The 13,605-nt window shown below is 35.8% G+C and overlaps 1 protein-coding gene and 1 pseudogene across 9 annotated transcripts in view; both read right to left on the bottom strand.

Moving 5' to 3' along the window:
• The window catches only part of LRP1B (LDL receptor related protein 1B), a 2,140,503-nt gene that overhangs the window by 572,188 nt on the left and 1,554,710 nt on the right, over positions 1–13,605 (bottom strand). For all 9 annotated transcript variants that reach the window (XR_007920674.2, XM_051849575.2, XM_051849574.2 and 6 more), the window contains 2 exons: positions 4,167–4,301; positions 3,456–3,585 (listed from right to left, as the gene is read on the bottom strand). Coding sequence is in view for 8 of the 9 variants with exons in the window: in XM_051849575.2 (XP_051705535.2) it covers positions 3,456–3,585; positions 4,167–4,301 (265 nt within the window). In the remaining variant the exon portion in view is untranslated. The remainder of the gene's footprint in view (positions 1–3,455; positions 3,586–4,166; positions 4,302–13,605) is intronic.
• On the bottom strand, positions 7,276–8,317 carry LOC138849177 (mitochondrial import inner membrane translocase subunit Tim8 A pseudogene; annotated as a pseudogene).

Below are 13,605 nucleotides of genomic sequence, written 5' to 3'. Positions count from 1 at the left end.
CAGTGCAAGCATCATCCTGTATGGGCACCAGTTAGAGACTGGCTGCTCCACTTCCAATCCAGCTCTGTGATATGGCCCCTGGAAAGTAGTGGAAGATGGCCCAAGTGCTGAGGCCCCTGCACCCACGTGGAAGACCTGGAAGGAGCTTCTGGCTCTTGGGTTCAGATCAGCCAAGCTCCAGCTGTAGCAGCCATTTGGGAAGTACACTGGTGGATGAAAGACGTCTCTCTCTTTTTTGTTCTTTAATTTGTTTTTTAAGGAATACAAATTTCATAAGCACAGCTTTAGGAATATATTTATTCTTTCCATCATATCAGACCCCCACCCATACTCCCAACTCTCCTCCTCCTCTCCCCTTGCCAGTCCCATTCTCCATTAAGATTCACTTTTAATTAACTTTGTACACAGAAGACCAACTCTATAATAAGTAAAGATTTCAACAATTTGCACACACACAGAAAAAAAAAAACTGTTTGAGAAATGATTTTACAATTATCTCTCAATACACTCATTGAGGACACAGGTCCTACATGGAGAGCTAGTGCACAGTGACTCTTGTTGTTAACAATTAACATTCTTATGTATGAAATCAGTGACCACTCTCTTTCTCTCTCTCTTTCTGCCTCTACCTCTCTGTAACTCTGCCTTCATTTAAAAAATAATTATAATAAAAGAAATTATGTCATTGCAAAAATTTAAAGAAGAATAAAAAAAGGAAGGAGCAGGAATTATAAATTTCTTCTTAAAACTGTGTATATAAAATACATGAAATCTGTACCCTTAATAGAAAAAATAATTACAAAATTTCTTTTGAAATCCACAAACAGTTTTTTCATACTATGTATTTCTCATGAACTTTTGAAGACCCCTTGTGTATTCCTTGGTTGGAGATTTCACCCTACCACTAGATGATGAATTGTAACTTGTCTAAATATGTCAAGATGCTCTCTCATCTTTGGAGAAAGGATGAGAATGTAACCCACTACTGGCTAAGGAAAAACAAAGCACTTACAACTAGCACCTTTCTTTCTCAAATGAAATAATGCAGGTTAGCAAGGAAACGGTGATTTATCCTAACACACATTCTCCTTAACTGCAAAAATGCTGCCTGATGAAATATCAAATACTATAGCAATGAGGCAAAAACATCAAGCATAAGGTCAAAATATAAGCTTATGGGAAAAGATGTGAAGAAATTAAATAAAAAAGGAATTGAGTGATTGAATCAGTGCCAGAAATATTTTACATTCAGAATGCACTTATCCAAGAAAAAAATATAGGCATAAAATCCTGACATTTACAATGAAATAGATAGAACTTCAGATCATTACGCTAAGTGAAATAAGCCAGAGACAGAAAGACAAATATCACATTTTTTTCTCATATGTGGAATTTTATACTATAGAGAGAGTATAAAAATAGTGTGAATGTTATATTATTTGATATATAGATAAAAGTATTGTCTTCAATGAATTATGACCTCTACATGACAATGCACCATTTATCTCATTTTATGATCATTGTCAGGAATGTCAAAGGATATGACATCAGTATTCCTTTTTTAAAGAAAATATAGTACATATATATGTATATATGTTTATATATATATATACAATATCTGCATATGAATATGGCAGGATGTTAAAAATTGATAAATGTTAAAATAAATTTTTAATCACAAAAAAGTAGGAAAAAGGAAATTCATATACTTACCACACCATAGCCAAATTACATTACTTATAACCTAGAATAATCCTAACACACTTTTTTATGTTTATATTATAATTTTAGATTTCAGTTGAAATGTGACAAATTTGCATTTTTTTGTCTCACTTCTATTAAACTTTTCTTCTTTTTTGTTGTACAAATTGTATAATCTGGCTGTAGAGCACTTGTCAAAAAATGAAACAAGTGTTAATATTGGAAAAAGTGTATACAACACTTAACAAATGGGGAAGATTCCAGTTTGATGGAGAGTTGATTTTGTATGTTATGTATAGATATATCTAATTTTATTCTAAATCAGTGTTCCTTAAACTTGTTTCTCACACACTTTTATTCCACTACCATGGATTCTCTTTTATTCATCTCTGAGAGGCAGAGCCATTCCATTACATAGAAATGTCTTCTCTTTTAAAACTTAAGTCACACCAGTAATGCAAGAAGCAAAAGAGTGAGGAAAAACCAAGGTCTTTAAAACAGGAAGGCTTCCAAATTATTATTTATGAGAAAGTAGTTAATGGTCACCAATTATTCTTTAACAGCCACTATACTGAGCACTGCAGATAGAGAAATGGATCAAGCACACGTAGCTCTTCCTCTCACAGAGTTAAAGGACAGAGAAGAATAAAGGTATTATCCACTCGAAGGAAAAGTAGAGCAATGAGGCAAATGAATATAAATAAATTTTAATGCACCCCAATTATTGAAATAAAAGTATTAGGTGCTTCAGGGTCATAGTATCACCTAATTCATTCTTAAAGCCTTAGAAGGAAAAATGAAATTTAGCACATTACAAATAACGAGAGGATGATTGCAGGTAAAGGGGAGATGTGCAGACTGGGAATAAAAGAGGTTAAGATACATTTTAGAAAAATACTAAGAGTGTTTTTACAGTCTATAACAGCTTATGAGATCAAATATATACACAGACCCTGATTAAGGAGGACTACATTGGAAATTTTGGATTTTCTACAAAAGGCAATGGAAATTCTTTGAAATGTTTTAAGTAAACAAATTTACATATTTAAAAACAAATCACTCTCCCGTTTCTTGAAACCAACTGAAGAATTACTGTGTATGTTTAAGAGAATAACAATCTGTTAAAGTGGAGGCAGTGAAGAAGGAGAACAGTACATTGATAATAGAATTATTTAGAAGAAAAGAATCAACAAGACTTAGCAGGGTGAATTCACTATGATTTTGTATGTATGTACTTTGTGTGTGTCCATGAAACTTCCCCAATGACCTGTGAAGAAGACAAGTAAACAACTTACCTGCAACTCAAGAAAGAGAAAGGAGGAAAATGAAAAAGAAGAAACTTGGAAAAATGTGTTAATTTGGTAATGTTAAACACACAAATAATAATTGAATCTTAGATATATGGGTGAAGAGGTTTGGCTACCAACAGCTATTTCAATCATCTAACAAATCATTGAATACTTAATTATATAAACAGTTCTAGGACAGAACTCCAAACTGACTATATGGAAATATATTTGTGTCGTTATTTGGACATAGAGGTAAAATAAATATGCATAATAAATGCAACCTAAACAAATACCTACTAAAATATACATAAATGAAGTGAAATCAATTTTTTTTCTGCTTAGGTAAGGTATTTTGGAGGGTTTTTCCCCAGACATTGTAAATTAAAATAAATATTAATAGTTTTTTTTCAGTAGAACTGAAGAAAATTCACTTGAAAAGAAGATACATGTAAACCTTAAAATTACCCTTTCTCTGGATGCACAGCTATAGATCTTGGTTGATCCAGGCCTTGAGAAATAATAACATAACGGAAAGAGCCATTGAGTCTTGCAACTTCAATTAAGTTGAATCCATGATCTGTCCAATATATGTTACCTAGGAAAAATGTAGAAATGTTTATAATACAGTTGTGAGGAATAAATTAATTTACTAATCATGGCTAAAACCAAATATCTGAGTAGTTGCATAACCATCAATAAATTATTTTCTTCCTACATTCCTGTTTTAATATGCGTGTTCCATAAGGAGAAAGCTGAAAATAAACTAATATGCAAATACTTCCAATCCTAATCTCACCTACCTGTGGTTTAAATCATATAATGCTACACAAAGAGTAAAAGATGATTTGAAACTTTCCCTCCCTAAACAAGGTATTTTAACTTCCTACTGACTTCAGGCAAAAGAGAACTTCTAACACTTTTGTTTACCTGCTTTGTGGATCTCTCAGGAGATCTGGTGGAAGTTAACACCACGTAATCTAATTCTACATAAAAACACTCATCCAAAAGCTCAAAAGCATTAGAAAAAGTGGAGCCAAAAGCAAAAAAGACTATTTACCCCTGTGGCTGAAAGTTCCAAAAAAAAAGACTATTGAATCAGGGACAGAATTTATATTTAGTAATGTGAGTGCCTAACAAAGTAGGTGTGAAACAAAGGGAAAAAGCAACAAATTATACCAGCAATCCAGTCAACAGCTATCCCTTCTACTCTTCCCAAGCCATTGGTAATGATATCTTCTTTCCATGTTTGATCTCTTTTAGCTCGGCTAATTTTATTGAAGCCCATGTCTGTCCAGTAGATGGTATCGTTTTCTATGGACAGAAAATAAGAAAAACACTATCCATTATAAAAGGTATCAATATATCTACTAGGATCATATTACACCAATATTTCCTGAATTATAATCATGGGTATAGAAGAGTACCAGTATTCTTCAGAATAATTTACTAACCTAAATAGGAGAAATGTATTAAAATAACATTAAAGAGCATATACCTTAAAGCATTTTTAAAGTATTTCATGAAATATTTGTGGAAATGGCCTATTACAATCTTTACTCTTTTTCTTCACTTTCCTACCCATTTCATCTCATTAAATCCTTATACCCAGTGAATATGCAATCTTGTTATCAAATCATATTACCTTGGATTGTGATTATTGTTTCTTCACAACTATACTTGAGCCTGAGTCCTCTATCAAGATACTGTTTAAGATACCCAACTAAATAAAGTCACAAAGTTGAGAGACAATGAAATGAAACTTAAGGACATTCAACTACATCATGAGTGTTTTAACCATAAGGTCATTCAAAATGTGTAATGCTTGAAAAATGTCTTACCATCCAATTATTCTTCTGAGTTACTAAATGGTTTCCCAAATGTCAACTGTAAACCTCTAACATTATTTTTGAAACGTTCATTGTACAAATGGGCTTACAGATACTTGAGGAATTGCTCTCTGCTATCACAGAGTCTTTAAATAACCATGCTTTTTGAATATTTGAATGAAAAATGTGTCTGAAGACTATAAATGAGATATATGTGCATGCATATGCATAAAGGGTAGTAATTATAGACCAATGATTTTAAATACAGCAACCAGAAAGACGCTGGGGACAAATCATTAAATAATAAATTTGCCATCAACTAGGTAAGTTTTTGTGTTGTGACCTACATGGCCATTCGAAGAACAAATCCTTTAAGACCAATATAATTTCCCCCTGGCACAGTGACAAACTATGGAAATAAAGAAGAGGCAATTAGTATAATGAAGCCATTTATCAGTAAATTTGGGACTTCCATTTCAAATGAAATAGGGTCTGAATTCTTTAATCTCTCTGGAAAATGATTCCAAATATCTACTTTTCTCAACAATGGTTAAGTCAGCTGTACAACTCTTTAAGCCAGGGTGTGTGTATGTGTGTGTATGTGTGTATATATATATACACATACATATACAATCTATAAAAATAATCATTATTTTATATAAATCTGATGCATTTTATGTAGAGTATTGTTTCTTCCCCAAATATTGGATCTACATAGCAAACTACATACTTTCGTTTTCCACATGTATATAGAAAAACAATCCTGATACAAGAAATACAAATTTTTGATTTTTTTTTATCTGGAAGGGTTTTCTTGTTCTCTTCCCTATGGCAATGAGTTTAGCCATGATGGTGTGATGGGTGCCATTTCCAGTCTTTGCTTCTTGAGATAAAAATTTGGGGATTGTCATTTGATACATTTTCTCACACTCCACATCTAATACATCACCAACTACTATAAAATTTAACCTGTTACCAAATATTGGTGGTTATTTGAAGTATTCTTTAAAAAAACCCTATCATTCAAATACCCCTCTTACGCATTCACCATTTATTTATGTGTTTATTTGAAAGGCAGTTAGAAAGAGAGAGAAGGAGGGAGAGAGAGAGAGAGAGATCCATTTTCCACCTGCTTCTTTATTCACATAGCGTCCAAAGGCCAGATTGGGAGAAGCCAAAGTCAAAAGCAAAGAATTCAACAAAGTCTCCCACATGGGTGACAGAGGTCCAAATACTAGAGCCATCATTTGCTGCTTTCCCAGGCACATTAGCAGGGAGCTGAATTGGTAGATAGTAGCTTAACCTGCAGCATCATAATGCTGCCCCGTGCCCTGAAAGGCACTATTAACTCTCACAATAGCCTCTTTTTTCTCTGTTTTTCCCCAGAAATCTTTTAGTTAAGGAATATAAACTTCATGTATTTCATGAGTACAACTTTGGGAACATAGTGACTCTTCTGCTTGTGCCCACCCTCCCACACTTCTTCCTTCACCCTCTCCTACTTCCATTCTTATTTTTCACTAAGATCTATTTTCAATTAACTTTATACACATATGATTAACTCTATAACAAGTAAAGAGTTCAACAAATAGTATGAAAACCAAAAACTGTTCCTCAAGTGTGGAGACAAAGGCTGCTCAAAGATGTTGCATCTCAAAGTGTCAATTTCACTTCTATAGATCATGTTTTAGGTACTCTACTAGTCATCATTGATCAGGGAGTACAAATGGTATTTGTCCTTTGGGACTGGCTTATTTCATGAAGTATGATGGTTTTAAGTTTCATTCATTTTGTTGAAAATGATAGGATTTTATTTTTTTAACCACTGTGTATTATTCCATGGTGTATATATCCATAATTTCTTTTTTTTTCTCGTAGAAGCTTTTATTTCAGTGATTAAAAGAATAAACCAAATGCAATCTACACTGATTAACTAATTAGGCATGCACCTCTACCTGAAACTGCTGTTGAGTTTTTGACACATCTTGGGTTTTTGGTACCCTAAAATACAGGGTAAGTCAACTTCTTCCTGTGGCAATCACTAATGAGAATTCTGTTCTCTGGTTAGAGTCCTATATTGCCTTGAGACCATATTTTAATATAGATAGTTAAGTAAATCACTGTATAGGGGAGGGAGGGAGTCTCCAAATCTGTAGCTGTTTTTCCAGCATTAACAGTCAGACACCAGACAAGGAGGCCCACAGTGAAGTACCAGTTACTCCTCTCCCATTGCTGCCCTTCTGAGAGACACAAAGAAATTCATTTCAGAAATCTGAAATGAATCCACACAAATGAGTGATATGTGGTCCCACTCTCAAAGGAAGCAGTGAAGGAGACCTTGAGAAATGTGTACTCCCATATACAGGAACACACATCTAATAGAGTTTCCCACTCATCTGTCAATTATTTTCACACGGTTAGATTGAAAAAAACACAACCAAATACACATAAGACCTTCAAACCCCGCACACAAAAATGATTGGTCTTTGTTCATTTTCAGATGGCAGGATGTCCCAAGAGTGACTAAAGGTGGGAACCAATCCCCCCACAGCTGTTTTGTCAATCATCCCATCAACTGCTCTTCGTGTCTTGAACTACCTTCCTTTTCCAAAGAGGTATGCCGAGGTCAGTCAGAAAGGCTTTCGGAGAAGACTGGCTTGGATTTCTGGGTCTGTTCCAGTCGATTCAAGATGAACTGGCTTGTATCAATGAAGCGCTCAACGCAGTTCACAAAACAGGCCTCAGCCTGACTGTCCAACTTTGGCCCAGGCTTGTCCATGCACTTCTCCCAACAAAGTTCAGTCATCTGGTGCACCAGCTGCTGGAAGTGCTGCTTCTGGGTCTCCACCTCGATGAAATGCTGCAGCTGCGGGTCCACTGCGCCCAAGCCCGCCGCCGCCAACGAAGACGAGGAGGAATCCATCCCAGCGCGACCACGCGTGCCGAGACAGACTCCGCCTATATCCATAATTTCTTTATGCAGTCTTCAGTTGATGGGCATTTGGGTTGATTCCATGTCTTAGCTATTGTGAATTGAGCTGCAATAAATATGGAGGTACAGATAACTCTTTCATATGCTGATTTCTTTTCCCTTGGATACATTCCCAGGTGTGGGATGGTTGAATCATATGGTAGGTCTATATTCAGATTTCTGAAGTATCTCCATACTGTCTTCCACAGTGGCTGTACCAGTTTACATTCTCACCAACAGTGGATTAGGGTAGTCTTTTCCCCATATCCTCACCAGAGTTTGTTGTTTGTTGATTTCTGTATGAAATAATTCTAACAGGGGTGAGGTGAAACTTCATTGTGGTTTTATTTTACATTACCCTGATATCTATGATCCTGAGCATTATTTCATGTGTCTGTTGGCCATCTGGTCTTCCTCTTTTGAAAAATGCCTGTTTACCTGGGAAAGCAGTAGAAGATCACCCAAGACCTTGGGCCCTGCACCCATGTGGGAGACCTGAAGGAGGCTCTTGGCTCCTGGCTTTGGATCAGCACAGCTCTGTCCGTTGCAGCCAGATGGGGAGTGAACCATCAGATGGAAGACCACACACACACACACACACACACCTCGCCTCTCTTCTCTCTGTGTAACTCTGACTTTCAAATAAATAAATAAATCTTTAAAAAAAAGAATAAGCCTGTTAAAGTCCTTTGCCCATTTTCTAACTGAGTTGTTTGTTTTATTGCAGTTGAGTTTCTTGATCTCTTTATATATTCTGGTTAGTAATCTTTTTTCAGTTGAATAGTTTTCAAATAATTTCTCCCATTCTATTGGTTGCCTCTTGATTTTGTTGAGTGTGTATTTTTGCAGTGCAGAAGTTACTCCATTGAATGAAATACTATTTGTCAATTTTGGTATTGATTGCCTGTGCCTCTGGGGTCTTTTCCAGGAAGTCTATTACTATGTCAAAATCATGCAGAGTTTCCCCAGTGTTCTCTAATAATTTTATGGTATTGGGTCATAGATTTAGGTCTTTAATCCATTTGAGTGGATTTGTGTGTAAGGTGTAAGGTAGGAGTCTTGCTTCCTGTTACTGCATGGGGCAATCCAGTTTTCCTAGCATCCTTTGTTGAAGAGACTGTCCTTGCTCCAGGGATTAACTTTAGCACCTTGGTCAAAGATAAGTTGATTGTAGGTCATGGGTTGGTTTCTGGCATTTCTGTTCCATTGGTCTATCCATCAGTTTTTGTACCAGTACCAGGCTGTGTTGATTCTAACTCTCCTATAGTATGCCTTGAAATCTGGTATTGTGGCACCACCACCTTTGTTTTTGTTGTATAAGATTGCTTTAGCTATTCATGATCTTCTGTGTTTCCACATGAATTTCAACATCATTTTTTCTATATCTGAGAAGAATGTCCTTGGTATTTTGATTAGTATCACATTGAATTTGTACATTGCTTTTGGTAGTATGGACATTTTGATGATATTGATTCTTTGAATCCATGAACATGGAAAATTTTTCCATATTTTGGTGTCTTCATGCATTTTTTTCTTTAATGTCCTGTAATTTTCATTGTAGAGAATTTTGACATGCTTGGTTAAATTTATTCCAAGTGTTTTTTTTTTTTTTTTTTTTTTTTTGTAGCTATAGTGAATGAGATTGATCTTAGAAGTTCTTTCTCAGCTGTGGCATTGTCTTTGTATACAAAGCCTACTGATTTTTGTGGGTTGGTTTTATATCCTATCATTTTTAAAAAAAAACTTTACTCTGAGCTCCAGTAGACTCTTAGTGGAGTCTTTTGGATCCCCATATATGTAGTATTATGTCATCTGCCAATAGGGATAGATTGACTTCCTCCTTCCCAATTTGTATCCCTTGAATTCATTTTTCTTGCCTAATGGCTCTGGCTAAAACTTCCATAACTATATTGAATAGTAATTATGAGAGTTGGAATCTTTCCTGGTTCTGGATCTCAGTGGGAAAATTTCCAAAAACTTTTCCTCATTCAATAGGACATTCTCCATGTATTTCTCATAAATTGCCTTGATTTTGTTGAGGAATGTTCCTTCTATACCCAATTTGCTTAAGGTTTTCATCATGAAATGGTGTTATATTTTATCAAATGCTTTCCCTTCAGCTATTGAAATAATCATATGGTGTTCTTCAATTTGTTAATTCAATGTATCACATTAATTAATTTATGAATGTTGAACCAATCCTGCATATAGAGATAAATTCCACTTCATCCAGGTGAATGATCATTCTGAGGTGTTGCTGGATTAAATTGGCTAAGATTTTTTTTTTTAGAAATTTTTCATCTGTGTTCATCAGGGAAATTGGGCTATAGTACTTTTCCTTATGTTATAGGAATTAAGGTGATGTTGGCTTCATAGCAGCAGTTTTGGAAGATTCTCTCCCTTTCAATTTTTTGAATAGCTTCAGAAGAATTCAAATTAGTTCTTCTGTAAATGTCTGGTAGAATTCCTCAGTGAAGCCATCTGGTCCGGGGCTTTACTTTGTTGGGAGGGATTTTATTATTGATTCAATTTCCATATAGGTTATTGGTTTGTTTAGGTTTTCTATATTTTCATGGCTAAATTTAGGTAGGTTTTATATGTCCAGGAATCTATCCATTTCTTTCAGGTTTCCTGATTTGTTGGCATACATCTCTTTGTAGTAATTTCTGATGATTTATTATATTTCTGTGGTGTCTATTGTTATATTTCATTTTTCAACTGTAATTTTATTGATTTGGGTCTTCTCCCTCTTTTTTCTTTGATTAATTGGGCCAATGGTGTATCAACTTTGTTTATTTTACAGTAAATCAGCTGTTAATTTTGCTGATGTTTTCTACTTCTTTTGGTTTTAATTTTATTTATTTCATCTCTAATTTTAATTATTTTTTCTTCTACTAGTTTCTGGGTTTGGTTTGTTGCTGTTTTTCTATATCCTAGAGATGCATTAATAGTTCATTTATTTGGTGCCTTTCCAATTTCTTGATGTAAGCACCAATTGCTAGAACCTTTTCTCTTAATATTGCTTTTGCATTTCCCATATGTTTTGATATGTTGTATTGCCATCTTCATTCATTTCTGAACATTTTTTGATTCTTCCTTTGATTTATTCCATAACTCACTGTTCTTTCAGAAGCATATTGTTCAGTCCCATGTGTTTACATATGTTCTAGAGATTCTTGAGTTGTTGATTTCCAGCTTCATTCTATTGGGTCAGAGATGATGTATGGTATGTATTTTATTTTCTTGAATTTGTTAAGACTTGCTTTATGGCCTAGCATGTGGTCTGTCCTTGAAAAAGTTCCATGCACTGGTGAGAAGAATGTATATTCTGAGATTGTAGTATGAATAGTTCTGTAGATACCCGTTAGGTCCATTTGGTCTATAGTGTCAATTAATTCTGTTTTTTTTTTTTTTCTTGCTGATTTTCTGTCTGGTTGATATATCCATGCTGAAAGTGGGGCATTTAAGTCCTTCATTACTATTTATTGGAGTGTATATCTCCCTGTGGAACTATTAAAATTCTTTTTATTTTAAAAATATTTATTTATTTGAATGTCAGAGTTACACAGAGAAGCAGAGGCAGAGAGAGAGAGGTCTTCCATCTGCTGGTTCACTCTCCAATTGGCCACAGTGGTCAGAGCTGCGCCAATCCAAAGCCAGGAGCCAGGAGCTTCCTCCAGGTCTTCCCACATGGGTACAGGGGCCCAAGGATTTGGGCCATCTTCTACAGCTTTCTCAGGCTATAGCAGAGAGCTGGATTGGAAGTGGAGCAGCCAGGACTTTAACTGGCACCCATATGGGATGCCAGCACTGCAGGTGGTGGCTTTACCAGCTTCACCACATTGCCAGCCCCAACATTTTTTTAAACAGCCAGGTGACATCGAATTAGGTGCATTTACAATTATAATAGCTACATCTTCCTGTTGAATTGATCCCTTTATCATTACATAGACCTTTGCCTCTTTTTACAGTTTTTGTGTTAAAGTCTATTTTGTCTGATATTAGGATGGCTACACCAACTCTTTTTAGGTTTCTGTTAGCATGGAATATCTTTTTCCATCTTTTCACTTTCAGTATGCATGTATCCATTGGTGAGATGTGTTTCTTGTAGGCGGCAAATAGACGGATTTTGTTTTTAATACATTTGTTTTTTGATACATTCTTCCAGTCTGTGTATTTTGACTGGAGAGCTGAGACCATGTATTTTCAAGGTGATTATTGGTAAGTAACAGCTTGGTCCTCCAATTTTTCCATAAATATTCCTATTCTTTAGTTTGGATTTCTTTTGTACTTTCACTGGGCGATTTTCTGCCTTTACCTTCTTTTGTAGTGATGACCATGTTTCTGTGTTTCTGTGTGTAGCACATCATTAAGTATCTTTTGTAAAGTATAGTGACAAATTTATTTACGTGTGGTGACAAATTTATTCAATCTCTCTGTGTTATGAAAAATCTTTATTTCACCTTCTTTCATAAATGAGAGCTTTGGAGGGTACAGTGTCCTGGGTTTACAGCTTTTATCTCTTAAGACTTGGACCATATCTTTCCATTTTCTCCTAGCCAGTAGGGTTTCTGATGATACATCAGCTGTGAGTCTAATGGGAAATCCTCTGAAAGTAATCTGGTATTTCTGTTGTGCACATTTTAGAATCTTTTCTTCATGTTTTACATGAATATGACAACAATGTTTTGTGGTGAAGATTTCTTCTGGTCACGTCTATTAGGAGTTCTATGTGCTTCTTTATTTGGACATCCCTTTTTTTCTCATTTCTTTTTGATTTCACTTTAAAATCTCAATTTCATGGGAAAAATTTTCATCCATGTCATGTTTGGATTCCTTTAGTTCACGAATTTGCTTCTGATTACTTCTAAGTAATTCTATGATCAATTTTTTGAGTTCTGTTTTGGCATTTCATCAATCTCTTCATTTTTGCATTCTAGTGTTAAAGTGTTGTGTTCTTTTGTGGGTGTCATGTTGTCTTCTTTATTCTTGTTTCTTGAATTACTGTTTATTATTAGGCGTTTGTGGTGATACTTGTTGGATTTTATTTTTTTCTCCTATGATGGCTTTTATCTTTGGTCTATGCCTCTGTGGTTTAGTGGAGTGTCCCATCTTTTTCAGTGAATCCCAGAGGCATGTTTTTGGTGTGGTCAAGGAGCTTTGTTCAGTGCTTCAGAGTAAGGGCAAGGTGATTCCCAAGTTGGGCCTGGTAAATCTATCTCTCTCTCTTTTTTTAAAACAGAGGTGGGGTTTGTTCTGCTCTGTTGGTGTATTCTCATGCTCAACTCTCCTCAAAGGAGACCAATGCCTAGTACTAGCCCCAGTGGGTAGAATTTTCATCTGCACTGCCACAATAACAGCACAAAGGATTCATGCAGTCTTCATTTTTAATATGGATCCTGCAGCAATGACCATCACTGGGGAATCAGGGAGCCCCAAGCATGTGTGTGGAGTTGCCCACAGTGACTGCCCATATCCTAGCCACACCATGCGCCCTCCCACACAACCACAGTGTTTTCACAGTCCTGGCTCATAAGCCTCCCATGATCACAAGCACCAAGCACCTGTCAATTCACCTAGCCAAAATCAGGAGTCTACTCTTGGCTGTTGCTGGGCCTGCAGACACAAGCTTGTGCAGCTGTTATGCATGTCCAAAATGTCGCTGGCCCTCTCTCTAGGCTAGTTACAGGATGCTGGGTGCCAGGCGGTTGGGGAGAGAGAAAAATGGCCCCCTCTTTTTTTTTGTTTAGGTTGCTACATACACTTTTGCCACTAGTGCTCCAAGTTGGGCCCATATCAGGCTCTTCCCGCAGCTTTT

The sequence above is a fragment of the Oryctolagus cuniculus genome, chromosome 3 (assembly GCF_964237555.1).
Source record: "Oryctolagus cuniculus chromosome 3, mOryCun1.1, whole genome shotgun sequence".
Lineage (NCBI taxonomy): Eukaryota > Metazoa > Chordata > Mammalia > Lagomorpha > Leporidae > Oryctolagus > Oryctolagus cuniculus.
This window is presented reverse-complemented; position numbering and strand designations above follow the sequence as displayed.